This window comes from Podarcis raffonei, chromosome Z (assembly GCF_027172205.1).
Source record: "Podarcis raffonei isolate rPodRaf1 chromosome Z, rPodRaf1.pri, whole genome shotgun sequence".
Classification (NCBI taxonomy): domain Eukaryota; kingdom Metazoa; phylum Chordata; class Lepidosauria; order Squamata; family Lacertidae; genus Podarcis; species Podarcis raffonei.
Window position 1 is genome coordinate 7,932,885 of NC_070621.1, and position 27,988 is coordinate 7,960,872.

The 27,988-nt window shown below is 45.2% G+C and overlaps 1 protein-coding gene across 1 annotated transcript in view; it reads right to left on the bottom strand.

Annotated features, from left to right (window-relative positions):
- PAPPA (pappalysin 1) overlaps nucleotides 1–27,988 on the bottom strand; it is a 243,424-nt gene that overhangs the window by 20,398 nt on the left and 195,038 nt on the right. The window contains exons 16-19 of the mRNA XM_053373806.1: nucleotides 26,882–27,092; nucleotides 24,547–24,718; nucleotides 17,701–17,848; nucleotides 8,365–8,474 (exon numbers count right to left, since the gene is read on the bottom strand). Of these exons, the coding sequence (XP_053229781.1) occupies nucleotides 8,365–8,474; nucleotides 17,701–17,848; nucleotides 24,547–24,718; nucleotides 26,882–27,092 (641 nt within the window). The remainder of the gene's footprint in view (nucleotides 1–8,364; nucleotides 8,475–17,700; nucleotides 17,849–24,546; nucleotides 24,719–26,881; nucleotides 27,093–27,988) is intronic.

Consider the following 27,988-nt stretch of genomic DNA (forward strand, 5'->3'; position numbering starts at 1 on the left):
GCACTATTTTTCATCATATGCAAATTGATGTAGATTGATGTAGTGTTGTCCAGCGGCGTAGGAAGGGGGGTGGGGTGCCCTCACTGCGGGGGATGACATTCGGTGCACCGCCTACCCACGATTCCCAAGCCTACCCCGAGCCATCGGGGTAAGGGGGGAGCTGCACCACTTTGCTGGCAGGATTCCCCCCTTCACCCTTCATTTTGACAGCTTGGGAGTTGCGGGCTGGCACACCAAATGTCTACCATGGGTGGCTTGCTCCGACCCTGTGAGCAGCTTGCTCCCTCCCCCCCAGCTGCAGGGCGCGCACGCCACTCCGGACACTCGAGTGGCTATCCCGTGCATGGAATGGCACCCTCCATGCCATTCCCCCTTCAGGAGCGCACCCGCCCTGGGCAGCGCAGGCATATGCTCCACCGCTGGTGTTGTCTCTAAGGTTAGTTCTTCTTAGAGTAGATCAACTGAAATTGATGGGCGTAGCTAATATGATGTTCAAGACATAAGGCAGTAAAATCCTGTTAGCGTCCCTCCCCATTCTTATCTGTAAAAATATAATATGTAAGTAAGTAAGCAAGTAAGTAAGTACTTTTACTTCTGTGCCCCTGTTGTTATGTATCCTTCAGGATACGCACGTGGCAAACCCGGAAGTATATTTCCAGGTTTTGCCACGAGCACATGTGCAGAAGCCCTCTATTGCACCACATGTGTGCGCAGAACAGGCACTTCCGGTTGCAGAAACCTTGGGATCCGACCGGAGTTCCGGAACAGATCCCGTCCGCAACCAGAGGTACCACTGTACTAATAATGTGCTGTCGTTTCATGACACCCAAAATCAGCTGCCTGAGGTCACGACTTCCCTCTGCCTAATGATAGGGCTGCTCCTATACCTGAAGATCACTCACTAGAAAAATCTAACATACCTCAGAGGGTATTGTAAAGTTCACCACCACCCTTGGGGTGGGTGGGGAGGGACAAATAAAGGAACTGAGCACTCCTCTAGAGCTTCTGAGTCACTCTATTTTTTGTTCTTCTCCAGGGCCTGATGAGCAACATCCAAGGGTACTAAGGGAGCTTGTAGGTGTAATTTCAGAGCCTTTGTCTATGATCTTTGAAAATTGTTGGAGAACAGATTGAACCGGGGAGAACAGAATGAACTTTGCATCTGCATGCAAAGCAGATGCTCTACCATGATCTACTGCTCAGCTATGGCTTTTTCCTTAAGAGACAGTAACATAGAAAGCTGACTTTCATGGAGTCAGACTATAGGTCCACCTAGCTCAGTATGGTCTACACTGGCTAACAGGATTTCATACACTTGACATTCCCAGTCCTACCAGAAGATGCCAGGGAATGAACCTGTGGCGACTTCTGCAAAGTGGATGCTCCTCCACTGAGCAACAGGATACTGAGAGACAGGATACCATTTTATCAAGCTATTTCATGGCAACACACTGGTGGCATTTATTTTGCATGTGTTCAGTCTCATCAGGTTTTTACGAAAAGTGTGGTGGTCTATGCACACACACATACCTTACCCTTTCCCCCTGCTAATTCTGAAGGCTAATTTAATCTGTCTGTGGGGAAACCTTGGTGTGTTTTTACAGTTTCGGTCATTTGAGGCTTACCTGGTATGTGCTAGAAAAAGGACTTTTATACTATCTGCACAGGGCTGTTTATCTTTCCGATGCACTCGGATTTTCCACTATTACTCAGGGCCCAGATTGCTCCACCTGTCTTGCAACAGGCCTGGTCTGTGTGAAATGGAAGGAAAAGGAGTCTGGGGAAGGCCGGGCAGGGGGGCGGGGAGGAGGAGAGCCCCGTGCTGTTTATTTGCTGAGTGAGCGAGAAGACTGCAAAATTCAGCAGGGGCCCCCCTTTCTTGGGTCAGATGCCTTCCCAATTGAGTCCTTGACAACCCTCTGGAAACTGAAGGGCCGGTGCTTGCCACAAACAGGAAGATAGTATTTCATTTCATCTCAGTCTCTTATTTACTCAAAGATGAGGAATAGAGGAGCATGTTCTTATTTTTAATATTTGGAAAGATTGATGAAGTCATCAAGATGGGCCTCAGGATAATGAGAAGCGGGAAAAGCAACAGATTCTATCCCCCTGAACCCTTAGGGCAAACCAGCTTAGAGGTGCCAATAATTCCTCTCACCTTATCTGGTGAGTGGGGTTGCGGCCAGACCATGGGCCCTGCAGTGATCTGGTGAGGGGGGCGGGGTTTAACTGACCACCTACTGGCGATTGACCTGAGCCCGCAGGTCTTGGATGGGCTTTCCCTGGGGGCAGGCCCAGCCAGCCAATCAACACCACCTGGGCCTGCTCCCGGGAGAAGCGGTATAAATTGTGGCCCAGCCTGGCAGTCCCTTCTTCTGCCGCATCTCCCTCCCTCTAATTTTGTTGCAATTCATACTTGCTATGGATCATGTTGGCTGCCATATTGGGGCCAGGCAGGAATTTTTCCACTTGGCAAATTGGCACCGGCCATTTGGTTTGCCTACCTCATAGCAATCATTACAACTTCGTGAGGTTAGGTACTGGGTAAGCCTTGGTTTTGGCTGGAGGGGAGGTTGTAGCCTCTGCTTGCCCTTCCTTGGTTAATGGTATCCTGTTAAAGGGATCCATGAAGAGTGGCTTCTGTCTGACATCCAGGCAGGGGCTAGGGCTATGACACTCCTCCAACAGTGACCCCTTGGGGGTACCCTATCTTATGTAGGTCATAGAGCCCCCTAGTGGTGATTTACCCTTAGATGCTGTCCCAGGCTGGAGTGATATAATTTGGCTTCACCCGATGCCTATGCCAAACAGTTCACAGCTGTAACTGATTGTGACCTATTGGAACCCATAAAACTATATGCTGTTGTCTCATTTGGTTATTCACTCCTTAGGGATCTGCGGAGTCAGGGAGACTTGGCACACAAGGGAGAAGAAGATAGCAAGACTTTCTCTTCCATACAGTCTAAAAACATCCCTAATAGAGTGGCATTTCCAGACATCCTCTTTGACAAAAGCAGAGAAGGAGGCTAGTGTGGCACAGGGGTAATTTCCACTCAGCCTGAAACGCACTGGGTGATCTTGGACCAGTTCATTATCAACCTAACCTACCTTGTGTACACCGCTTAGAGATTTTTGACGTATGAAACGATTCAGAAATGCTTTTAAAATAAACAAGATTACAGCCTTAAAGTTTTTCCAAGTGGAAAGAATGACTGTTGCTATTCTTCCTCTTAATAATATTTATTTGAAGACGGCAATACCAAGTCCTTGTGCTAACAGCAGCAGCAGCTGCAAGGCAAATGTGTGTCGGCTGCAGCAAATGCCAGTGTGTTACATTTGGCCCCAACCTGGTTTCAATTCCAGAGGGAAAGTTTTCAAGGTGGTAACAGGCATCGTAAAAGTCTAATGGCCCTGTCTTATATAACATTCACTCTCAGCTGGCTAACCAGTGGCTGTGGCACTGCAAATGACCCCCATACACTGCTTTCTGGCCACTGATGTTGTCTACAAGACACACCTATGTCATACAGGTGCCATGGGTGTCCTCCAACCCCCAACACTTACAGCTGCCTTCAATTTTACACCTGCAATCCAGCCCATATTTCCTTTGTGGCCATCCCTACCACTGTATTTGTTAAACCTGTGCTGTGAGTTTTGGGCATTCTGTCTCCCAGAGGTAGGCATATAAAGGGAGATAGCTGCACACTGCTTCAGTGGCCTGCTACAGAAGATCTTCAATTGAATTCTAGTGGTTTGGGAAATGTATTCCTTTCATAAAGGCCTCAATTTATGCTTGTTGTGGGAGTGGGGGAGTGCAAGCTTGTAGGTGATTGCAGCAACCCAGTGATCTTAATCCCTAGAAGAGAAGTGGTATTTCAATCCATGTTACAGGCAAATGAGGTGAGGACAGTAAGGGTAAAGGACATTTTCCTCCTTCATCATCTAAACAAATCTGAATTAGGGCTGAACATAAACAACTTGCTTCACTCCATGATCATTTCCTTGAGTGTTGTAAAGCACTATTCATTTTTAGCTGTTTTCAACACTCATTTCCAACATAGAAGTGTTATTCCAGTCATCTTCTTTGTTTACATTGCCATCTTCACCCTCACTGTCCTAATTTGCACTATTTCATTCCATTGCCTGTGGAAGCCCATTTGAATGCCTCAATATCACTATCCAACATCTGGTGTGGCAGCATCATAGAAACACTTGTAGATAAAAGCTTAGTTTGCATGTAACACTAAACCATGGTTAAACATAGTTAAACCACAGTTAAGTTGAGGTGTCTGGCGGATGATCACTTAAACCTTGTTTTATTACATAATAGTTAAAAGCACCAGTTAGAGCAGATGAGACATGAGAGTGGTTTGAATTTTTTGTCACTCTTCACTTAAGTTAAAATTAAAGAGGTCTGGATTTGTACAAAATGCAAAGCTATAACTATGGTTTATAAATGAATTATAAACCTTGGTTAGTGGACAACCTTCAAGTTTTTAACGCTTGATGTTTAGCTCTGTTTTCATTTTACAGTGGTACCTCTGGATACGGACAGGATCCGTTCCGGAGCCCCGTTCGCATCCTGAAGTAAACGTAAGATGCAACTGCGTGTCTGTGCGTGCGCGGGTCGCATTTTGCCGCTTCCGTGCATGCGCGTGACATCATTTTGAGCATCTGCGCATGTGTGAGCAGCAAAACCCGGAAGTAATGTGCTCCATTACTTCTGGGTCGCCGTGGAGCGCAACCCGAAAATATTCATCCCGAAACTACTTCAACCCGAAGTATGACTGTATGTTGGAAGCTGCCCAAGAGTGGCAGGAGGAATCCAGTCAGATGAGCGGGGTACAAGCAAGCAAGCAAACAAACCATAGTTAAAAAACCATAGTTAAGCTGCTGGGCTGGGTTAACACATAACGCTAAACCATGGTTTAGATTTTGTGTGAACTAGGTCATATTTTTGTGGATTGTCACAGCCAACTGGATTGAACAGCTATGTGGGCAATGAAGTTGAGGATAATGAGGGCAATGAATGGCAAATGAGGGCAAGAAGGAGGAGCAGCCAGAGGAAGAAAGGGATTCTGAAGAGCATTGAAACAGTGCAAATCTTCAGCCAAGGGAGCACCCTCTCAGTGATTTGTCCAGCTGCATTGAACATGTGACTTTTGAAATAAATGATCAAAATTAAGGAATAGTCATCACACCCCTAACCTGAATTGATTTTCTGCATGCCTCTTCCCATTGAGGGTGAGAGTGACTTGTATTTTTTCCTCCTTTTTCTGGTCTGTATTCCTGGAATACTTCAGCCTTTCTCTCCGTCACCTCCCCGCAATCTGGGCCGCTTTCCCCTTTTTACTACCAGTTATTTCCCCTCCTCTGGCTACCTAATGAGCCCTCCAGGGATATGTAGGTATAAAACTCGTTATGGCTTCTTTCAAGAGACGGCATCAATAAAGGAGGACAGAATGGGGAGGGAGGGGGGAGGGGAAAGCTACACTTTCAAGCCAGGATTTTTATTTCACAGTGAATTACAAAACCAAAAAACCAACCCCCCCCCGAAACCCCACTTGAAAGTCTATATGGTGAGAAAGAGCCTCTAAAATATAGATAAGGAAGTTTCTAATGTGTTGTGTGGTGCAAAGAGTGACAGGAGGCCCTGTAAGTGGGGGTAGGCTGTTATTATTGTAGGCCACCCACTCTCTGGTCCTATTCTCTGCAAGAAATTGCCCCAATGGCCATGATAGATATGTAAATTCCAAATTTATCTTGAGGTCTGAGGTCGGTCATTCCTCCCTTCCTTTATTTTGTTTCCAAATCTGGATGCTCAAGGAGTCTGTTCAGCCTGCTATTTTAAGAGGACCCACCTGATTTGGACTTCTCAGGCAAATGTACAAATCTGGAGCTAGTTCTCCTGTCAGTTTTTTACACACACACCCTTTTGCAATAGTTCTCAATTCAATAAATGTACCCGAGTGTGTACAAAACTGCATGCTTCAGATTAAAAAGCATATGAAAAATGCATACCTGAGGTAAAACGGTGTACCATTCAGCCCAGAAAAAGTGCAAAAATAATGGGAATTTTTATGTGTTTAAAAGATAAATAAATCATAGACTGATGGGGAAGCAGGGAGGAAATTTATGGATTAACAGAAGTGAATGGCATGGACCAGAAATAGACTGTGAATGCTCTATCCCTATCTTCAGAAAAGCCAATTCAATGACAAGGTTTTTGAGTTAGCAATCTTAGAAAATGTGCAATCTGAAAGAAACCTAGAGCCCTCTGACATGGAATGTTGGAAGATCCAGGACAGATAAAAGAAAATACTTCTTCGCAGAGTGCCTAGTTAGACTATGGAACTCGCTGCCACAGGAGGCAGTGATGGCAACAAGCCTAAATGACTTTTTTAAAAGATTAGAAAAATGCATGGAGAGGGGCATCAATGACTACTAAACATGTTGGCCATGCTCTGCCTCTACAGTTGGAGGAACAATGCTTCTGAATACCAGTTGCTGGAGATTGCAGGAGCCAAGAGTGCACTTGTGCTCAGGTCCTGCTTGTGGGCTTTCTTCCTATAGAGGCATCTGGTTTGCCACTGTGGGAAAAGGATGGCAAAAGGGATGGACCATTGACTTGACCCAGCAGGCTCTTCTTATGTTCTTAAGATAAACAAAGCCTGAGAATTTGGACTTCTGGGAGAAGTGGAAGGTGATAGGAGATCTAAACTCATTGTTTACTGAACATTCGACCTGACCCGATTACAGTCAGTTTAGATGGCACAGACTACTAAATGAACATTCATCCTGATTTGTTTGCAAGGAGACTAGGTAGCATTGTAGGAAGATTAGATGATAGCCAAGAGCCACCCAACCCTCCCAGTGCTTTCCCCTATCACTGACCTTTCTGATTGCAAAAAATCCTTTCTCCTCCGGAAATACAAATCAGCTATAATTGTGCAGCTTAAATTTGCTGGCAAGTGACTGACCCATACCTGAAAGCAAGTCACTGCTTGAATGTGGCTAACAATACTACTAATAATGTATATGCTGCCCATCTGACTGATTTGCCCCAACTGCTCTGGGCAACAACTTAAAACATCAAACAAGGTAAAACATCAAACATTTAAAAGTTCCCTTCAGATATTTTCTAAAAGCCAGATAGTTGTTTATTTCCTTGACACTTCATGGCAGGGCATTCCACAGGGAGTGCACAATTACCAAGAAGGCCCTCTGTCTGGTTCCCTGTAACTTCTCACAGTGAGGGAACCACCAGAAGGCCCTCAGAGCTGGAACTAAGTGTCCAGGTTGGATGATGGGGGGTGGAGACACTCCTTCAGGCATACATGGCCAGAGCCATTTAGGGCTTTCAAGGTTAGCACCAACATTTTGAATAGTGCTCGGAAATGTACTGCCTCTCCATCACATTTGTACACTTGCCCATAATACCATAAGGATAAGCATGTATGGCTAGTCCAGGATCATGCTTCCCTCACTGGGATCCCCTAGGTAACGAGTTTATAGAGCATTCATCCTGATTCGCATGCACAGTACTTATGCAGTGGTCAAACTAGGTCCAGTCTTTAGTGACCATTTGTTCTGATGTGTGGATTGGCTATATGACAATGAACATACATAATGACTTACATTTCCTCCCATTAGTCATTTGTCCAAGCCACACTTTCCTATGTTTTTCTCCATCACTTTCCGAACAAAAAAGGGAGTCCAGTTGTTGTTGGGGGTTTTTAAGGTAGATTTGTTGCATGATGGCATGTTTTAACCCACTAATCCACCTTAAAAGTGCAAACCTAAAATTCTAGTATGCATTTTAATCCCTTCTATAAGATAACAGCAGTCTGGAAGAACTCAGTGACCAATTAGAGTCATGAAGGCAACAAGACACTGTGTCTGGTATTTAGGCGTAGGCTACTTATGAACTAGCAGCACCACTTTGTGCCAAAGATTGAGGGGACCACATGTGTGTGGTTGGGAGAAGGCCCATACTGTCAGTAGGAGGCTGGGTGTTACCCTGTGCCCCAGCGCCCCACACAGAAGGGATAGGCCAGGCAATGTGCCATGCCTCATCCCCACACTGCAGAATCCTGCCCCATGTTGTCGGGAGGCAGCCGTGTGCCAGAGCACCCCATGGTTGGGAGGAAGCTGGGTGCCATCAAGTGGTGAACATCAAGTTGCTGTTTATTATCCTGGCCATTGCTGATTGATGGTCTTCTCCCTGACCATGAATTTGCCCAGTTCCGCTTTCAAGACTATCTGCTGGGTTTGTTGCAACCAAACCTACCTAGGAAGCCCATGAGGGGGTCAATGTTCCACAACAATCTATCCATCAAATCACACTTGGGACTATCCACTGACCTTCACTCTTGGAGGGTTCATCCAGTGCTGGATGTCTTGTAATGTCTCGTTGGCACGCAACAGGATGGGCTCACTAGGATGGTCTGGGCACAAGATGGTACATTCAGCTCCTTCAAAAAGGAAAAAAGGAAGATTGGAGAGGGGAGGCCCCATTATATATTTATTTTTTAAAGTGGTATATCACTTGATTTTAAAAGAAACCTCTAAGCAGTATTCAACCCCCAAGCAGTTTATTAATCACCCATTCATTGTACACAACATTTTTATGCCACTTACTCCAAAAATATTTCTATGTGATTTACATAAAATTGCATAAAATGCTCATTTAAAATAGCAATAAAAGCCGACTTTAAGAATATAATAAAATTATCAAAATATAGATACAAATTAACAGAATTTAAAAACAAATGTGCATAATAAAATGTATGGGGAGGCTCACCTAAATAACAACAAAAAGGCTTTCGGCAAGTGAAGAAAGCATTATAACAAAGGCTTGGCCTAAATATCAATAGGCAGGGAGTTTCAGAGAATAGATGCTGCCAGATCTTCCAGCTCAGACAGGACAGAGGAGATGGTTCATACACACGGGGCCATTAGCACCAAGCACACTTGGGGAACCACTGGGCTCCATACACCCATCCCCACTGACACTTTCTGCTACCTCCCACGCTGGAAGACTGGATTTGTGATTTAACCACAAGAGGTCCTCAGATGTTACTATGTATGTGCAGATCACCAAGGTTAATTTAGATGGCTGGTGGTCACAGCAACCTACTGGGTGCCAAAGTGCAACTGCTGCCTGCTGATGCTACCAGCAGCCTGTAAACCAGAGGTGAAAGTGAGCTTCCAACATATGAGGGCCCCACTGTAGCAGGGTAAGGAGTTGCCAAATCCCCTTGCACCAGGAGTTGGCACTGCACCCACACTGGACTAGTCACCACAAAGAACCAAAGGAGTGGGGTGCAGTTCTCCAATGTGGGACTATCTTTGTAGATGAGGAGTGGGGAATCTTTTTCACCTGGGGGCACACTCCCTCAAGGGCAAGTTTAAAGAGGGGCCACATGCCAAGCAGTACCAAAAGCAGACATGGCTAGACATGTACCATGTCCATATTTCATCCAGGCATGAAAGACAGCATTAGTCACAATTCACAGACACACTACAGCCAGCCTTGTGAAAATCACTAGAGGGTCAATGAGGGGAGCCACTGGGGATGAGGTTCCCCACCCTAGTTCTAAAATCTGGCAGCAGAGCTGACAGGATCAGAGGGGGCTTATCTTAACAGGGGAAAGAGCACAACCATTTGCCAGGAAAATGAGAAGGGGAGAGTCTTCCCAGCAAGAAGCCAAATCACCCTTGTCATGGGCCCAGACTAATAAAATGAAATTTAATAGGGACCAATGTGAAGTTCTGCAGATGCACAAATCTAAGATGGGGGACACCTGGTTTGCCAGTAGTACATGTTAAAAGGATCTAGGTGTCTTGGTGGACCACAGGCTTAACAAGAGCCAAAAGTGTAATGCAGCAGCAAAAAAGCTGATGTTATTCTAGGCTGCATTAACAGTATAGTGTCCAGATCAAGGGAAGTCATAGTATCATTCTATTCTGCCTTGGTCAGACCACACCTGGAGTAATGTGTCCAGTTCCAGGTGCCACAATTTAAGAAGGATATTGACAAGCTGGAAAGTGTTCAGAGGGGTGACCAAGATGATCAAGGATCTGGAAACCAAGCCTTATGAGGAGCGGCTGTGTATGTTTGGCCTGGAAAAGAGGAGACCGGGAAGAGATAGAATACCATCTTCAAATATCTCAAGGGCTGTCACATGGAAGACGGAGCAAGGTTGTTTTTTCCTGCTTTGGAGAGTAGGAGTTGAACCAATGGCTTGAAGTTACAAGAAATGAGATTCCAACTACGCATCAGGAAGATCTTTCTGACAGTAAGAGCTGTTCAACAGAAGAATGGTCTCCCTTGGGAATTTGTGGGCTCTCCTTCCTTGGAGAGTTTGGATGTCCATCTGTCATGGATTCTTTAGTTGAGATTTGTGCATTGCAGGAGGTTGGACTAGATGACCCTTGGGGTTGGTTCCAATGCTATGATTCTGAATGTTTTGAATGGAAGGATGGGGGCCAGTTGAGCCAGTAGCACTTACCACCTACAGGAATTCCAAATTTGGGCTGTGATGATAACCACTAACCAGGAAGCATCATAATCCATGGACTGCAGCTCAGAGAAGGAGGAGCATCACTGATCCCCAAAGACATTGTGTCTAAAATCTGCTCACCACTGCAACAGGCATGCCCAGCAGATGAGTGACCAAATGCTAGATTGCATGCCAGAGGCCTCTTCCTTTAAGGATCTCCATTCTCCAGCAAAGGCAGTCAGGCTGAATGACTATACAATAGCTCAACCTGCAACCAGCCCATGTTGGAGAAGGTTGCCTCTTCCTTGGTACCTGTCCAGGGTTCTGAAGGGCTTGACATTGGCCACTCTCTTTCCGGAGTGGATGCAAATGCCTTGCTCCTCAGTCCCCTGTACTGGCTGGCTGCTATGGACTCCTGCCTGCCTCCTCTTCTGAGAGCCAGTGTGGTGTAGTGGTTAAGAGCAGTGGACTCGTAATCTGGTGAACCGGGTTGGCTTCCCCGCTCCTCCACATGCAGCTGCTGGGTGACCTTGGACTAGTCTCTTGGGCTAGTCTCTCAGCTTCACTCACCTCACAGAGGGCTTGTTGTGGGGGAGGAAGGGAAAGGAAATTGTTAGCCACTTTGAGACTTCTTAGGGTAGAGATAAAGTGGGATATCAAATCCAAACAACCCTCCTCCTCCTCCTCCTCCTCCTCCTCCTCCTCCTCCTCCTCCTCCTCCTCCTTCTTCTTCTTCTTCTTCTTCTTCTTCTTCTTCTTCTTCTTCTTCTTCTTCTTCACTCCAGCTTGGGTTCTTCTCCTCATCAGGACTTGATGCAGATCACTTGTACCCAATCTCATAAACTGAAAGCCAGAAGCAAGGCTACTGCACAAACAGGGAAGTTGCCCATATACAGTATGCTGCTGGATAGTTCACTTTTTATGAGTACAGTGGTACCTTTAGTTGCGTTCCGCTCTTGTTATGGACTTTCAGCTTACGAATGCAGAAAACCCGGAAGTGTTTACTTCTGGGTTCTCCATGTGCGCATGCCCAGAAGCAATCTGCGCGCTTCACACATGCACAAAAGCGCTCAACTGTGCCTCACACATGTGCAGAAGAGGCACTCTTGTTGCAGACTTTTTGGGTTGCGAACGGCACCCCGAAATGGATTAAGTCCTCAACTAGAGGTACCACTGTATGTAAGTGCCCTGCAAACTTTTGGGAAAGACCTGGTTGTATACAACACCAGTTTAGAAAGTTCACTCCGTAAATATGTGGACATTGCAGGACACATGCAGATGAACAACCCAGTTCTCAGTAAGGAAACCAATGCAGTGTAATACTTAGACTGTTGAACTAGGACCCAGGAGACTGGGATTCAAACACGCATTATGAAGCCCTGGGGTCACCTTGGGCTGGTTGCTGTTGCCTCTCAATCTATTCTAATTTACAGAGGAAAAATTTGAAGGAGGAAGAAAGCATGTACGTTAGCTCACCTGCCTTAGAGGAAAAGTGGGATATAAATATAACAATTATGATGATCAGTAATTGAGAATATAAAATAGAGATGGGGAGAACCATGTAGTTCCCAAAAGCCTGTTGAATTGCCATGCTGTTTTTATTCTCTCCATTTGTGTGTGTGTGTGGTGTTAATTCTATCTATGTTTAATTGCTTTTAATTATTCCCCCCCCCCACCTATGTTTTCAGCTGTTCTTATTTTTATCTGCATCCACCTTGAGTTCATGTCAGGGAGAAAGTTGAGATATAAACGTCTGATAACCACCATCACCACCATCTTGATTTCTTTAAAGGAAGAGTAGGGTACAAATGTAACAAGACAATAAGAATTTTATGTCTATCAATGCCCACTTGCACAGAGAGAGGGGGGGGGGGGAGAGGGAGATCACACATAGATTTTTGCACACAGAAATCAAGCAAGCCAGGGAGCCCATCTCTCTGGCAAGCTAGTTTTCTATGTGCATGGAAATTAGTCTTACTATTGCTGTTATTACCACCCTGAGCGTCTTCGGGAGGAAGAGGTGAGATCTAAACAGATTAATCAAACACATATGATTTCTTTCTATGAGGGAGCTTTCAGCCTGAAATGCATTTGAAACCTGTTTACATAGGGCACAAGTGGTGTGGCACAGTTGCTAGCAGGTGAGCCCCTTATTCATTTCACCTAATGGTTGCGCACCACAGGAGCCCTGCCCTCTCCCTATTAAGGTAAGCAGTAATATATTAGAGCTTTTCGAAGACACAAACCTACACCCCTGGGGGTGCTGCCGCCACTGCTGCATTGGCTTTCCCCCCTCTGCGAAATCACTCTCACAGTGGCACAGCTGCTGTGAGTGTCATTAAGGAGCTCTGAACACCAATCAGTATCAGAAACAAGACCAAAGAGGGGAGGCAGCTTCTCACTTCTGGCTCACAACAAACCCTTCCCTGATTGGTGTCTGCAGTAACACCAATGTCTGCATCTACCCATTTTGTTCTCTCCCAGTTTCTCACCCCCCTGCCCCCCAATCTTAAATTCGGTTCTTCACATTGCCATGTAAGTTTTTCTTTAAAGTCCTCATTAAAATTTACCAGCATTTTAGTGCAAATTTCTCTTAATGAACACAGCTTTTATGCCATTTCCCCTCACATATATTTCCAAAAGAATTGCCCCAAATATATTACAATATTTTCACTGATATGTGCATTTTTACTCTAGTATTATTGTGACTATTGCTATTTTTACACATTACTTGGATGGAGAAATTGCATTGCAAAATATGGAAAATAATGAATTTCAAACAATAGCTTTGTTTCAGTTTGCACATTGTTTCAGAAACTGCGAATTAGATAGGTTTGCCTTTAAATGCCTTTGGATAGGCTTGCCTTCCATTATTTTTGAGTGGCTGAGTCAAACGGGTAGATAGATTTTGCTGTTGTTTGAAGATGGTTTATCTTTCTGAGTTTCACCTGTGTATATACGTGCCAACCTAACAGATCCCATGGATGCAGTTTCACTGATAGCAGCATTTTATTAAGCTTTCTGGGAAAATTGCATAGACAGCTGTTACTGGTTCATTCCCAGTGGATGGAAGACACAACATAGGACTGGAGGGTATGTCTGTATGTGTGGGTGGCTATCTGTCACTCACTAGACAAGATTCTGTTCTTGCTGACAACAGATGCCTCTGTCAATGCAACGCCTGACCTATAAACCACCGAAATAGCCTGCTTATTCCCAATGATTCTGCACAGCTGTTAAGATATTCATCAGAGGCCTTGCTTGGGATAGATTTTGCCTTCTGGGTTGTGGGGGTGGGCCCAGCCAATGACAATGAATGAAAGAAAGAAGAGCCTGCTGGATCAGGCCAATGACCCATCTATGTGGAAGGACCATAGCTCAGAAGAAGCATATCTACTTTGCATGCAGGAGGTTCCGGGTTCAATCCCCAGCATTTTTCCAAGTAACATATGAACAAAATAAGTGTTTGCTGCACCACACAAACTGCCCATCTAATCCAGCATTCTGTTCTCTCAGTGACCAGACAAATACCTGAATGGGAAACCCACAGGCAGAATCTGAGCATGAGCACTCTCCCCTCCTGTGGTTTCCAGAAACTGGCATGCACAAGCATTACTGCCTCTGGCTGAGAAGGCACAGCATAGCCATCATGGCTACTAGCCACTGATAGTTCAATATTGTTTATGCTGGCTGGCTGTGGCCCACCAGAATTTCATGCTGGTGACATTATAGGCTGACCTGAGATCGCACCTGGGGCTTTCTGCATGCAAAGTAGAGGCTGTACCCCTGAGATGGGTTTACTGCAGCTCACCACTGCCCGAAGGTGGTAGAAGTTGCTACGCACCCTAAGGACTTGAGCATGGAAAACCCAGGCTCAGACTGACCCTGGTCCATAATACATACTGGCAGAGCCAGCACTAATTGCTGCAGCCTTACCTCCAAAGTTTGCCATAAGGGTAAAACAAGGAGGATAACTGTAATTGTAATCCTATGGTTCTATGATCATGGGGAAAGTGACATAAATGAATAACAAGACAATACCTTGTGGAACAAGGCAATTGCCATTTAATTTCCATTTCAGCTTCCATTCCTACACCTTGCCCCCTCTACCAAAAAAAGAAAGTTAGGACCCAGCATTATGAAAAATGAGGGGGGAAGATGTCCCTTGAATGCTACAGCAACCTTTGGTAGGCATCTAAAGGTCACCTCTTCTCCAGAGATAATACACGTTGTCAGGGAAAAGGATGCCTGCTTGCCGTCTCACTGCTTCACCAGCAGTGCAATTTACACTTCAGGAGAGGAGCAGGCCTGAATTGTTTTGATATGTGATCCATAATTGGCATCATTACAGAGCAGTGAGCTCATCTAGGTCGCATTCCTCTCCCCCTTGGGAAGGCCTTGAAGCAACTCACAATAGTTAGGCTATAATGAGGGATCAGCACAGTGTATGTGTAAGAGAGAGGGGAGGGGAGATATTTCTTTGGAGTTCAAAATGATAGCCAAGGAGAGAATGGCGCATGGGGAAATCACACAAACACACATGGACCTGGAGCTTTACCTGCAATGCATCTTTGCTGTATTGGTAGGACTACACAACCTGGATTAGTGATAGGGATGGGAGGATCTTTCAGTTTCAGTTTCTTCCTTTTCCAATCTCAAAATTCAGTTCTCCACATTGCCACATCAGTTTGCCAGGTTTTGTTTTGCTTTTGGTTGTTTTTTTAAAGTTATCATGGAAAATCATCAGCATTTTAGTGTGGATTTCTCCAAATGTAACCTTTTGTCCGCAATTTTGCTTTGACATACACATACTTGCAGAGCAATTTCCCTCTATATAATGTATTTGTGTATGTTGTTTTCAACAATAGCTAGATATGTAGTGTGCATTACCTTATGTATATGACTTTAGAGACGTGCATATTTCGAAAGGAGATTGTGCCTCAGTTAGTGGATTATTTCAGAAAGTGTGAATTAAGCAGATTTGTCTTCAAATGCAAACTGAATAAAATCTCTCCCCCATCCCTTGTCAATGATGCTCACACTTTGTGGAAGGGCCACTCACAGAAGGTCCATAGCCTATGCTTTGCATAGAGAAGGCCAGAGATCCGGCCCCTGGCATCTCCAGGTAGGGATGCAAAAGTCTCCTGTTTCAAACCCTGGCGTTGTGTCCATGATATGGACAAATGAAAAGGTGTTGACCAGCAGAGAGTCCATTCCCACAGGGCACAACTGTCTTCTTCAAGGGTTATTAGCCACCATGGCTATGTTTCTATGCCTCTGAATACCACTTGCTGAGAAATGCAGGTGGGCAGAGTGCTGTTGTGCTCATTGTGTTCAGCTTGCAGGAATCCCACAGTTACACGGATGCTAGACGAGATGGGCCATTGGACTGACCCGGCAGGCTCGTCTTACATTCTGCTTCTACAACCACAGGCAAATGTTTTCAGGATGTCATTGGGACAATGGAGGTTGTGTTATACCAAGTCAGGCCATTAACCTACCTAGTTATCTGTTTATTTAAACAATTTATACATCGCTTAACTGCAATAGTTTTTAAGCAGTGTGCAATAAATACAAAAAAAGGGTAAAAATCAGTTCAAACTATAAAATCAGACAGAAGTCAAAATGCCTGCTGAATTTTTAGAAGTCTTCTGTAGAAAGATGTTCAATAGGGAGGGGGCCCTATTGGAAGGGATTTGCACAAAATTGGGGCTATAATACTGAAAACACAGCTCCTGGTGGATATGAACTGTGCACCAGAACTATAGGGCCCCACTACAAATTACTCCCATGAAGACCTCAGTGATCAGGGAGGGATAGAAGGGATCAAGTGGTCCTTTAGCTACCCTGGACAGAAGTTGTTAGGGGCTTTGCCAAATGATACTAGAACATTGAACCTGGCCCAGTAGCACATGGGCAGGCAGTGGAAGATTTTGAGTTATTCACTGGTAATAGGCTGTCCACAACAATTTAGCTGCAGCATTCTGCATCGGCTGGAGGTTCTGGACTGGGCCCAAGGGAAGTCCCACACTGAATACATTGTAGTAATTGGGACTTGAGGTTGCCTAGCTCAATATTGCCTACACCAGGAACAGAAAACCTGCATCCCTGGGAAATGCAGTCAAACAACATTTGGAGGGCCACTGCTTCACCATCCCTGGTCAACAATGACCAGCAGTTGCTCTCCAGGTTTTGTATTCACAATAGACCCACTGAAATCAATGGATGTAAGTTAGTAATGCCCATTAATTTCAACAGATCTGTTCAGAGTATGATGAATATTGGATGTAATCCATAATGTCCTGCTTGTGCACTTTGTGGAGTCATTGAGGCAAACAGGATGCCACACTAGCATTCAGGAAAACTGGAACCTTGGTCTGATCTAGCTGGCCTCTTCTTTGTAGAATCATAAAAAATCTGAAGGGACACTGGGGGTTATCTAGTCCAAGCCACTGCTCAATGCTTGCAGCATCCTTGATACATTCCCATCCTTGATAAATGGACCAAATGCCTCCAGAAGAAGAGCTCAGCATCTCCAGTGGCAAGCTAGTCCTCTGTTGAACAGCTCTTACCCACAGAAAGCCTCTCCAATTTTTCAGCCAAAATCTGCTTTCCACTCATTCCGTGCTAGGCTATACCCTAAGGCAACAGGTGTATGGTAGCCCTTCAGATATTTGGATACTGCTGTTGCAGGGATGGGGAACCTGTGGCTCCTCCAGCCTCAACCAGCATGGTCCATAGTGAGGGATAACAAGAGCTGTAGTCCAGCAACATCAGAAGTACCACAGGGTTCCTCATCCCTGCACTGCCATGCTTCCCATTAGCTGTTTCTTCTCTTCTCCAGGTTAAACAGACTACAAAGTCACTGCAGCATCCACACAGAAGTGCCTGTGCACATAGTTACATAAAGGCTGCTACCCACAGTCTAACTGTGAGCAGCCATCACCAAGGACCACAGAGAACCACCCTGTTATGTGAGTGCAAGGAGCATCATATGTTACCAAGAGGTCTGGCACCTTAAAGTCTGTCTTGCCCTTTCAAGAAGGATTAATTAGCTGTGTTGTTTTGAGACTCAGGCCAATGGGGGAAGGTGGGAGACGGAAGAGGAAGCTTTTGAAGAGCCCTTGCCTTTCTCCTGCCTTTTTCACTGACATCAACCATTTGGCTTCTAAGCTGACAGAAACCTTATAAATACCTATGCTGTATCCCTCTGGACACTGCAGTTTCAGGCCTCCGCTCAGCTGGCTGGGAAGGGAGCAGTGTCCTTGCATCCCTCTGCAGAGGTGAAATGAGCCGCTCCAGGTGCCATCTTTCCGGCAGTGAATCACGTTGTTCCCAAGGCCCTGGTAACAGAAAGCAGGAAGGACAGCTTAGGAAAAGGGTGAAGGTGTTCCAGGCATCACTATCATTCATTGGAAGCTGGTCCATTGGGGAAATGGGGCGCTGCCCCTACATCTGCAACCTCAGTCTGTCCTCAGCCAGCCCCCACCTGCCTGCCTCCTTACTCATATCCAGTCAGGTAGTGGCTCCACATGTCATTGGCTGTGACTCCACCTCTGGTTTGGACACCCTGCTTTTTACCCTGCCAGTCCCAATGGGCACCAGCCACCACCGCTTGCATTATTATCCATCACTTTTTCTGCATGTGTACAAAAATAAATAAATCATAAAAGTGTGCATGAAAACGATTGTTTTCATCTTAAAATTCAATAAATTAGAGGAAATGGCTTGTAACAAAATGTGCACATCAGCCAAAGCTGCATTTGTTTGCTATAAGCAAAACCTGCAAAAAAATGAAAATGAAAATGCAAGTGAGTTTTAATGACAATCTGCCCTGCTCCCAAGAAAAAAATTCTTTCAGAGAGTGGAGAAGATTGGGATCTGTCAACTGAAATTGGCAAATTTGTCCCAGCCTTCCTAAAGAAATTTCAGCTGCATTGAAGTCACCAAGGAATTCTCTCCCATTCAAACATAGAAACCACACACACACTCACACACATCCCTAGCTCCAGTATCAGCCTATTACGGAGCCAATTTATTAGGAGGAGAAAACTATATAAAACACTAAAACAATAATTTATCCTCGCCAGAAGGGTCACATTAATTGAAGCCATTATCATTTTCAAGGGTCAGTACTCTCACAAGGTCTACCAAAGTCTGCAGAGCAGTAACACACACCTATTTCTGCTAGAAACGAGGACTATTAAGGTCCCTAATGGTTTAATCCTCATTGCAAGCCAAGGAAAAACTGGACTCCAGCGAGACTGAAATGCTGGTTTCAGTGCCAAGGTACATATCATATAATGTTAACTACTGCATGATATAAATGCTTTTGTGGGGGGTGGGAGTAGGGGTGGAATTGCCTCACAGCCAAGCTGATGTTTCTCCTGCATTAAAAACATGCTTTAAAAAGAAAAAATGTACACATATCCATGGACTACTCCCCACCCTGCTACATCATGTCTGAATTAAGAACTGAACCTCACTTAAGTTTTATATGTCAGTATGGAATAACTTCTGTTTATGTGATGAGAGCTCAGACTTTCAGCCAACCCACCTTACACCAGAGATTGGCACTGCTCCCACCATGTTGCCCTAACCCCCCTCCACCCTCCCAAATATAGCAAGGAATAGGATGTGTAATTGCTATAACGTGAGAGCTGGTGTGGCACAGTGGTTACGCAGCCTTTCTCAACCTGTGGGTCCCACAGCAAGGCCAGAGCTCAGGGATGATGGGAGTTGTAGTCCAACAACATCTGGGGAGCCACAGGTTGAGAATCACAGGGTTAAAGTGTCAGAGACCAGAGTTCAAATCCTCTCTCAGGCATCAAGCCCACAGGGTTAGCTTAGGCAGTCACTCTCTCACACTCTACCCTACTTCACAGGGTTGTAGTGAGGATAAAATAGGTTGGGGGTGGGTGGGAGAAGAATGTACACAACCTTGAGTTCCTTGAAAGAAAGGTGGGGTACAAATATGATAATGAATGAAACACCATGAATGGTGCGTGAGGATTCCATCCTCCCACCCCCCACAAACACGCTACTTTGAGAAGTAAGGACCCATAGTTTGACACTTGTACAAATAATGTATTTTGTTCTCCCATCTTTATAGATTTCCCAGTTGCTGGGAACCACAGGAGGGGAGACAGCTCTTGTGAGAACAGGATACCAGACTATGTGGGCCACTGGCCTGATGCAGCAGGACTCTTCTTATGTTCCCAGTGGGGCAATTTCCCATTCCCCCAAAGGCTTGAAGCAGTTTTCAACACAACCCTGAACTGTGAAACACAATCCCCATTACATCACTGCACGTTTTCTGCACCAAACACAAGAGGCTGGTGGAACCAGGCTCTCTTGGTGGCTGTAAGGCTGCCAAACAGCTCACGGGCACATTGACTGCCAAGTTAGCCAAAAGACACCAAGGGTGAGGGGTGGGGAGAAACAGGGCCTGCTAGATCTAAACACAGAAGAGTCAAAGTCTGAAGGGATGCTGATTGGTGTGTGAAGGTTTTAAACAGACCAGATGCCAGACTTCTGTGTGGAAGGTTTGGGAAGAGAATATGCCAGTTGTTTGCATCTCTCACACAGCACAGCATGGCACATGCAGAACTGTTCTACTATGCACAGTTCTGGTCAGTCCTTCTCAAAAAGGATCCTGTAGACCTTGAAAAAGGGATGCGGGTGGCGCTGTGGGTTAAAACACAGAGCCTAGGACTTGCCTATCAGAAGGTCAGCACTTCGAATCCCCACGGTGGGGTGAGCTCCCGTTGCTCAATCCCTGCTCCTGGCAACCTAGCAGCTTGAAAGCACCTCAAAGTGCAAGTAGATCAATAGGTACAACTTGGGCGGGAAGGTAAACAGCATTTCCGTGCGCTGCTCTGGTTCGCCAGAAGCGGCTTAGTCATGCTGGCCACATGACCCGGAAAGCTGTACACCGGCTCCCTCGGCCAATAAAGCGAGATGAGCGCCGCAACCCCTGAGTCGGCCACGACTGGACCTAATGGTCAGGGGTCCCTTTACCTTTAGACCTGGAAAAGGCACAAGGATGTACCCTACTAAGTTCTACTCAGATCAAACCCATTGAAATCGATAGACCTAAGTTAGTTGTGCCCATGCAAACCCACATTCACACTATAAATTTAAAGCACTATGATACCATTTTGAACAGTCATGGCTTCCACCTAAGAATTATGGGAGCTGCAATGTGCTAAGGGTGCTGAGAATTGTTAGGAGAGCTGCAATTTACTGGGTTGCCTGTGAAGAGGAACTGATTGCTAAACCACTCTGGGAACTACTTATCTGTGGGGGAAATAGGTGTCTCTTAACAACTCTTAGCATCCTTGGCAAAATACAGCTCCCAGAATTCTTTGGGAGAAGTCATGACTGTTCAAAGTGGTATCAGTGCTTTAAATGTATGGTGTGAATGTGGACTGAGTCCATTTAGCTCAGTATTGTCTACACTGACAGGCAGCAGTTCTCCAGGCTTTCAGACAGGGAGTCTTTTCCAGACCTACCTGGAGATGCCAGAGATTGAACGTGGGACCTTCTGCACGGAAAGTAGATGCTCTGGCACTGAGATACAGGCACTGAGATACAAGTCTCCTTCTTTGGAGGTCTTTAAGCAGAGGCTTGACAACCATATGTCAGGAGTGTTCTGATGGTGTTTCCTGCTTGGCAGGGGGTTGGACTCGATGGCCCTTGTGGTCTCTTCCAACTCTATGATTCTATGATTCTTCTATGATTCTACCTTAATTAGGATTAACATTGGCTACAACCCATGGGAGCGGGAGAAGGGGGCAACAGAAACAATGGATTTGTAGAAGGTTTGGGGAGGTCTCTCTACATTTATGTGATGATGATGATGATGATGACCAAGTAGAGCTTCCATGTTTGGGGGCAGTGCACCACTGCAAATGTTAAGTAGGGCTCCTGCTTGTGGGTTTCCAAGAAGTGTCTGATTGGTCACTGTGTGAAATGGGATGATGGACTTGAGGCACTGGGTTCCAGTCTCATTGGATTGTTTGATGTATTTTTTTCATTCACTGCTTTAATTTATTAACAGTTTGTTTCATTTTTACTTTAAATGCTATGAAGTTCATATTTATTAGTTATTTATTGCGTTTACGGCCCACCTTATTCTCCAAGCAGCTCAAGGTGGCATACGTGGTTCTCCCCCTCCTCATTTAACACTCTCCCAACAGTATGTGGCCCTCCATGCCCTTCTGTCTGGCCCTTGGAACTTTCCCCTGGCCCCCTCTAATCTCCCTGGGCCATACCCCTCCCTGGTCTTGCTTCATGCTATCCTTGAGTGTTTTCGCCTGGCTGGAATATATCCCTGATTTGGGATAATGCTATTCACTTGTTCACATTGAAGGGCAGGGAGAGATGTACCTGGAAACTGGTGTACTGTATCAGGTTGCCATATTTCAAACAGTGGAAATCCAACTTTCTTTTTGCCCAAAGTTGTAGAATAGCAAATCGCAGCCCTTGGCGTGGAAACAGTTCTACACACCTGGACTACTTAGATCTTTGGTTGAATCAAACAGGGCTGTCCTCATAAGATCAGGAGACAAGGGTGCCAACTTGAATAAAATATTGGGGAAGCAGCTATGCCCTGCCCCACATAATTGAACACGCAATGCACATCAACTTTGGGGGGCCAGCCCCCTCAAATATTTTATTGCAGGGGGCCAGAGCCCCCATGGCCCCTAAGAGTTGGCTCCTAGGTTGGGAGATAAGTTTAATCATAGCAAACTCATTCTTCAGGTACTTGTGCTTTTGTATCTGAAATGGCACCTTTCATGCAACAAAAGGAGTCTTTGGGTGGGGGAACCCAAAGATATGAAATTGCAGAAAAAGGCTTTATGGAAAAAACCCTAAGAGGTGTCATGTGTGTGTTTGTGCGTAATACCAGAAAAAGTAGAACAAGGATTAGGTATGCTCAGTGGGCATGGGGGGGGAGGGGATCCTGGAAAATGAAGGGGTAGGTGTGCAATGGAGCATTCTGAAAAAGAGCAGGGCGCTGCTGGCTGGCAACTTGTAGAAGGCCTTTTCAGTGCTGACACAGCACTTATGGGAAACTCTCTCCATAGAGGTTCACTTGAAACCTTCATTATGGTCTTTTCAGTACCAGGTGAGATACTAATAGGCCACCTATTACAGGTTGCAAGATGAAACATAATCAGACACTGGAAATATCTTTCTGGTGCAACACTAGATGATTGGTAGAAGACTAGAAAACAGCCCTTCTTGAGTCACAAACAAATATGTTAGTTATCTCATGGGCAGATCACCTAGGCAGTGTGGTTTGACTTCATTACATACACTAGTTTCTGAAAAATGAACAATATCCCCCACCAGCTCTTAGCTCGATTTGGTTGATCTGAATCAATGTTTCAACCTCTACCCCCACTTTCACATGTATTAGCATTCTATTTTATCTCACCTGCAGCATGAAAGAAAAGTGAATATTATTTAAACCAGCTTTTTCACAACTGTTAAGAGCCTCTGACACTTACCTACAATAATTGAGAACTAAACCAAAATATTGAGAGTATTTGGCTGTATGATATTGCTTATTAACAGCTAATTTCATCTTTCTTTCCTTTGTTTGATCTTCTTTATGAACTAAGAGTATATATGCTGACTAATGAGAATGAATCATAAGTCTGATACAGCACTGTAATGTGGCAAACCCAATATGTAGCTTTTGCCATGCATGAATGATATAAGACTGTTATGGTCTATTCAGCTATATTATCTGATGTAACTTTTGTAAAATCAAATAAAAATCTGTACAAACAGTACCAGGTAAGGTAGAACATACTCATAGGTGACTAGTAGCCATGGGTAGTGATCATATGGGCAGCTCTGTCTATGGAGGTTTAGGTAGCTTCCATGCAGGACTGCCTTAAGCTTATGTGGTGCTGGGGTGCAAAGATCCGCCTGCCTCCCCCAGGTTGCCAAGTCCCAGGTGCACAGGAGGGCGGAGCCGGCTGGCTACCTCAGCGTCTCACTGGCTCGGTCGCCCCCAAACTTGCGGCGCAGAGCCGGCCACAGCAGAGGAGCCCGTCGCGGCGCTCCAACAGGTGGGCTCTTCCCCGGACCCAACTCTTGGGCCCCGGACTCTTGGCCTTGCACCCCTGAGAGCCCGGCGCCCGGGTGCCCCGCATCCCTTGTGCCTATGGGTAAGATGGCCCTGCCTCCATGACTAGAAATGGTTTTACCAACTGCAACTATGACCATTCTTGGACCAGGAAAACCTGGTCTCAGCGGTTCATGTGTTGGTTACTTCAAGACTGGATTACTGCAAAGCAGTCTAGGTGGGGCTTTCCTCGTGCTTGATCTCGAAGCTGTGGTCACTGCAGAATGCTGCAGCATGATTGCTGATAGACGTGAGGCTTTGTCAGCACATATGACCTCTGTGCACAGATCTGAACTGGTTGCTGATTTGCTATTGGGCCAAGTTCAATATGTTACTATTAGCATATAAAGCCCTTGGGACCAGTTCGCCTATGAGATTGTCTCACCCCACATGTGCCCACTTGACTACTTCTATCAGCAGAACTGGCGCCACTACAAGTGTCACATAATACCCGTTCTGCATTTGTAAGAACTCAGACATTGAGTGTGGCAGCACCTGAACTTTGGAACTCCCTGCCTATTGAGGTCAAGCAGGCACATTCACTGTACACTTTCTGGCACCTGCTAAAAACATCCTGTTTAGACAAGCCCACCAAGATGCTTAGAAAGCTGAGGTGAGTTGCAATTTTTCAGTATTTTAACTTCTGTATGTTTTAAAGTACAGTTGTGGGTATTTCTTGATTTTACTGTTTTATCTTTTTCTCTAAACTGCTTTGAGGGTTTTCTTTTTAAAAAACAATCAAGCGGTGTATACATTTTATGAAATAAAAGGAATGGATGGATGGATGAATAGAATGTGGCAATGTAACACGTCCTGGTGAGACTTCTTTGGGTATCGCTACAGGGGAAGGCTTTTAAGAAACCTGCAACAGCTTAGATGAGGTTGGAAGGGACTCACAGCTTGGGTGCCACCCTCTTCACACTTGATCCTGCACTCGCTGTTGAACTGGAAGCCGTTGGTGCAGTGGTAGAGCCCGTAGAACTTGGAGGGTGGAGGTTCGCAGGTGACAGGTGTACAAGCTCCTTCTAGCCAAGTTCCATCTTGGCCACACTGGATCTTAAAGGCCCTCCTACAGTACATTGGAGGGGGGGTGGAGAGAAGGTAAACAGGAGAAACGGTTGATTTATTTAACACGCAGCCTGAGTTCTGTAACATTTTCCCAAGCTGCCACCACGACAGACATTTGTGTCCCTGACACTTCAGGACCATGGTGGTGGATTTATGCTGTGTGGTCTCCTAATGAAAACAATGACTATTTCCAAAGGTCCAGCTGCTGAAGTTGCCCCCCCAACCCCCCACTGAAAATCTTCACCCAGACCTTAAGGTCAGTGGCTATTTTTGATGTGGGTTTCTTTTTCTCCACTCACCATCCCTACTGAGTCATAAAACGTAGAATACCAGTAAACTTCTTTTTCCCACCAAGGTTCAAAGGGGACTCCCCAGGTTGCATATCAAAGAGGGTATTTCCAAAAGGAGGTTCCTAGCACAGAGCTGGTTTGTGAATGCAATGGCTTATAGAGACAGAATGAGAGGGGTGAGCTTTAATGGCTCGCATCTTCAATAAAGGAGCAGGTAACAAGAGGCTCCTGAGATAAACCATTAAATTGCATTCTCATGCAAAATTCCATGGAAGTCATCCTTGATGCTTTGCCCTTTTATGTGTGCGCAGGGGAGGGTGGTGGCGGCCAGGACTGTGGTTGTTGCATTTAAGCGCTATGGAATTAGAGGAAACTTTTTGCTCCCTTGATCCACTCCTGTTGCGCTCTCTTGCAACAGCTTATGCCTAGAACTCCGTCCCAGAACAGCTATGTGGCACTCCCTTTCTCCATTCCTTCAAAGGCCTCATTCTCATAAGCAACTAATAGAGGAGGCCAATTTGTTTCTGGCCTGTTCAAGACATCTGAAGAGCCCTGTGTGGTCTATCTAGTCCAGCATCCTGTTCTCACAAGTGGTCAACCATATACCTATAGGAAGCTCACAAACAGGACATGAATGCAATAGCATTCTCCAGAATCATGTGCCCCAGGCATTGGTATTCAGAGGTGATTTTGTGCCAGTAATGATTTCATAGAATCATAGAGCTGGAAGACACAATGAGGGTCATCTAGTCCAACCCCCAATATGGGACTCAAACCCACAACTCTGAGATTAAGAGTTATTACAGGAGGCAACTGAACCACAATGACCACTAGACTTACTGTTAACACATTCTTCTATTAAAGCAGTCCAAGTTGGTAGCCTTCTCTATATATCATGTAGTGAATTTCCATAATTCAGTTGTGCTATGTGAAGTCCTTCCTTCCTTCCTTCCTTCCTTCCTTCCTTCCTTCCTTCCTTCCTTCTTTCCCAGATCTCCCACTTCAGACTTTAGTGGAGAGCATACATGGAATGTCCTCCATTGCCATGGAGCCCATTTTGTAAAACCCTCTGCTTCATGCAGAAAAAGTCAGGTCACTTCCGCACTATACATTTAAAGCTTCTGCCACTTTGAACAGTTATGGCTCCCTGCCCCCTTCCCAAATAATCATGGGAACTATAGTCTGCTAAGGGTACTGAGACTTATTAGGAAACCACTTAGAGAGCTACAATTCCCAGCACCATTAACAAACATTTTACCATGTGAGATAAGACTCAGCTGAGAGGTAGTGGCTAGGGATATATGGAACCCTTTGTCTCATTTTTCCAATTCTAAATTCAGTTTGCCACATTTCTACAACTATTTGCATTATATATATATATATATAAAACCTTCATGGAAAATCTGTAAGCACAATGCAAATTTCTTCTCATACACACTTTTTTGTAATTTTTTTTTACTACTGTACAGATTTTTGCAAGGAATTCTCCCCTGCAATCCAGTTGATATGTTATTTTCACTAGTACACTCCTGTTTATGCACACTTATCCCCTAAAATATGCATTTTTGTAAATACTGTTTGACTGGAGAACTACATCACAAAATTAAGAGAACTGCAGAGTTTGAAGGATGGCTGTTCTTGTATTCCCCCTAGAAGTGCAAATTAGGTTTGCCTTTACATACAAGCAGAATTAAATTTCTTCCCCATTCCTGGTCATGAATGGCCAAAGGTCATCGAAGAAACTTCATGGCCGAGTAGGGATTTGAACCCGGGACTCCCAAGTCCTAGTCCAGCACTCTAACCAGTACACCAGACTGATTGTAAATTATCAGTAATGAAAAGAGGCACAGCAACCTTTTGCAGTACCCACTTACTTCCTTGCCTTCCGAGAGGATCCTGGGACATGGTAACCTGGCTTGCATTTATACTTGCAAAAGGAACCAACTTTGTGTTTCTCTTCACGACAGCGAGCAGTTTGGAGGTCGGCACTGGGGACTAAAGGAGGAGCTGGGCACATCAGTTCACAGAGCGCCTCAGGAAAGGACCAGAGCCCATCTTCCAAGCATGTCAAGTTGCTGTTGTTCCCTGGACAGAGACAGAAGTGAGAGTGAGTTGTGATGTGAAGAGTAATGCATGCCAAAGAATTTGGTGAGCCGAAGGCTGTGTTAACTAGGGATGGTCTGACCCAGTATAAGGCAGACTCCTGTGTCCCTATGCTCTTTAGATAAAGGACCATAGCTCAGTGGCAGAGCATTTGATCCCAGCTTCAGTCTCCGACAACTCCAGGTAAGACTGCGAGAGACTCCCTATATGAAACCCTGGAGAGCCATTGCTAGTCAGTGGAGACGATATTAAGCTAGATGGACTAATGTTTTGGCTCAGAATAAAGCAGCTTCTTATTTTTTAAGAGTGTATAATTAAAGCAACATACATCTTCAAAACATCACCAAGCATCACATAAAACAGGGGAAGGGAGCTGGGTGTCTTCCCAATGTTAAGCATGGCTTATGGTCAGAGATGCTGAGAGTAGTAGTCCAATAATATCTGGAGGGCCACAGGGTCCCCAAACTTATATAAAAAAGAAAATGAGTTCTGTATTTTGGAGTGTACTACTGAAGTGATTAGACATGACTAACTTAGGTTCATAAACTATGGTGAGACCACCCTGAGTAAAACTTAGTTGGCTGCAATCCAATAAAATTCAGAAATGGGGGGAAACAATGTGCATGTCGAGCTAAGCCAAAGCATGTCCCCCAATTTATTAGCTTTCTATGTGCAGGGATGATGGTGAGCATTTCATCATGTGACCCTCCCCCCCTTGCATACAATCTACAGTGATACAGCTCAGGCTACAGTGATACAACTCAGAAGAAAGTTATTCACATTGTGTGTTCTGAAACAGAAACTTTTAGAAGCCACCTTGTCAGTATTACAGGCCAGGTACTTACCAGGCAACGAAATGCCACTTCAAAGTAGTTTTG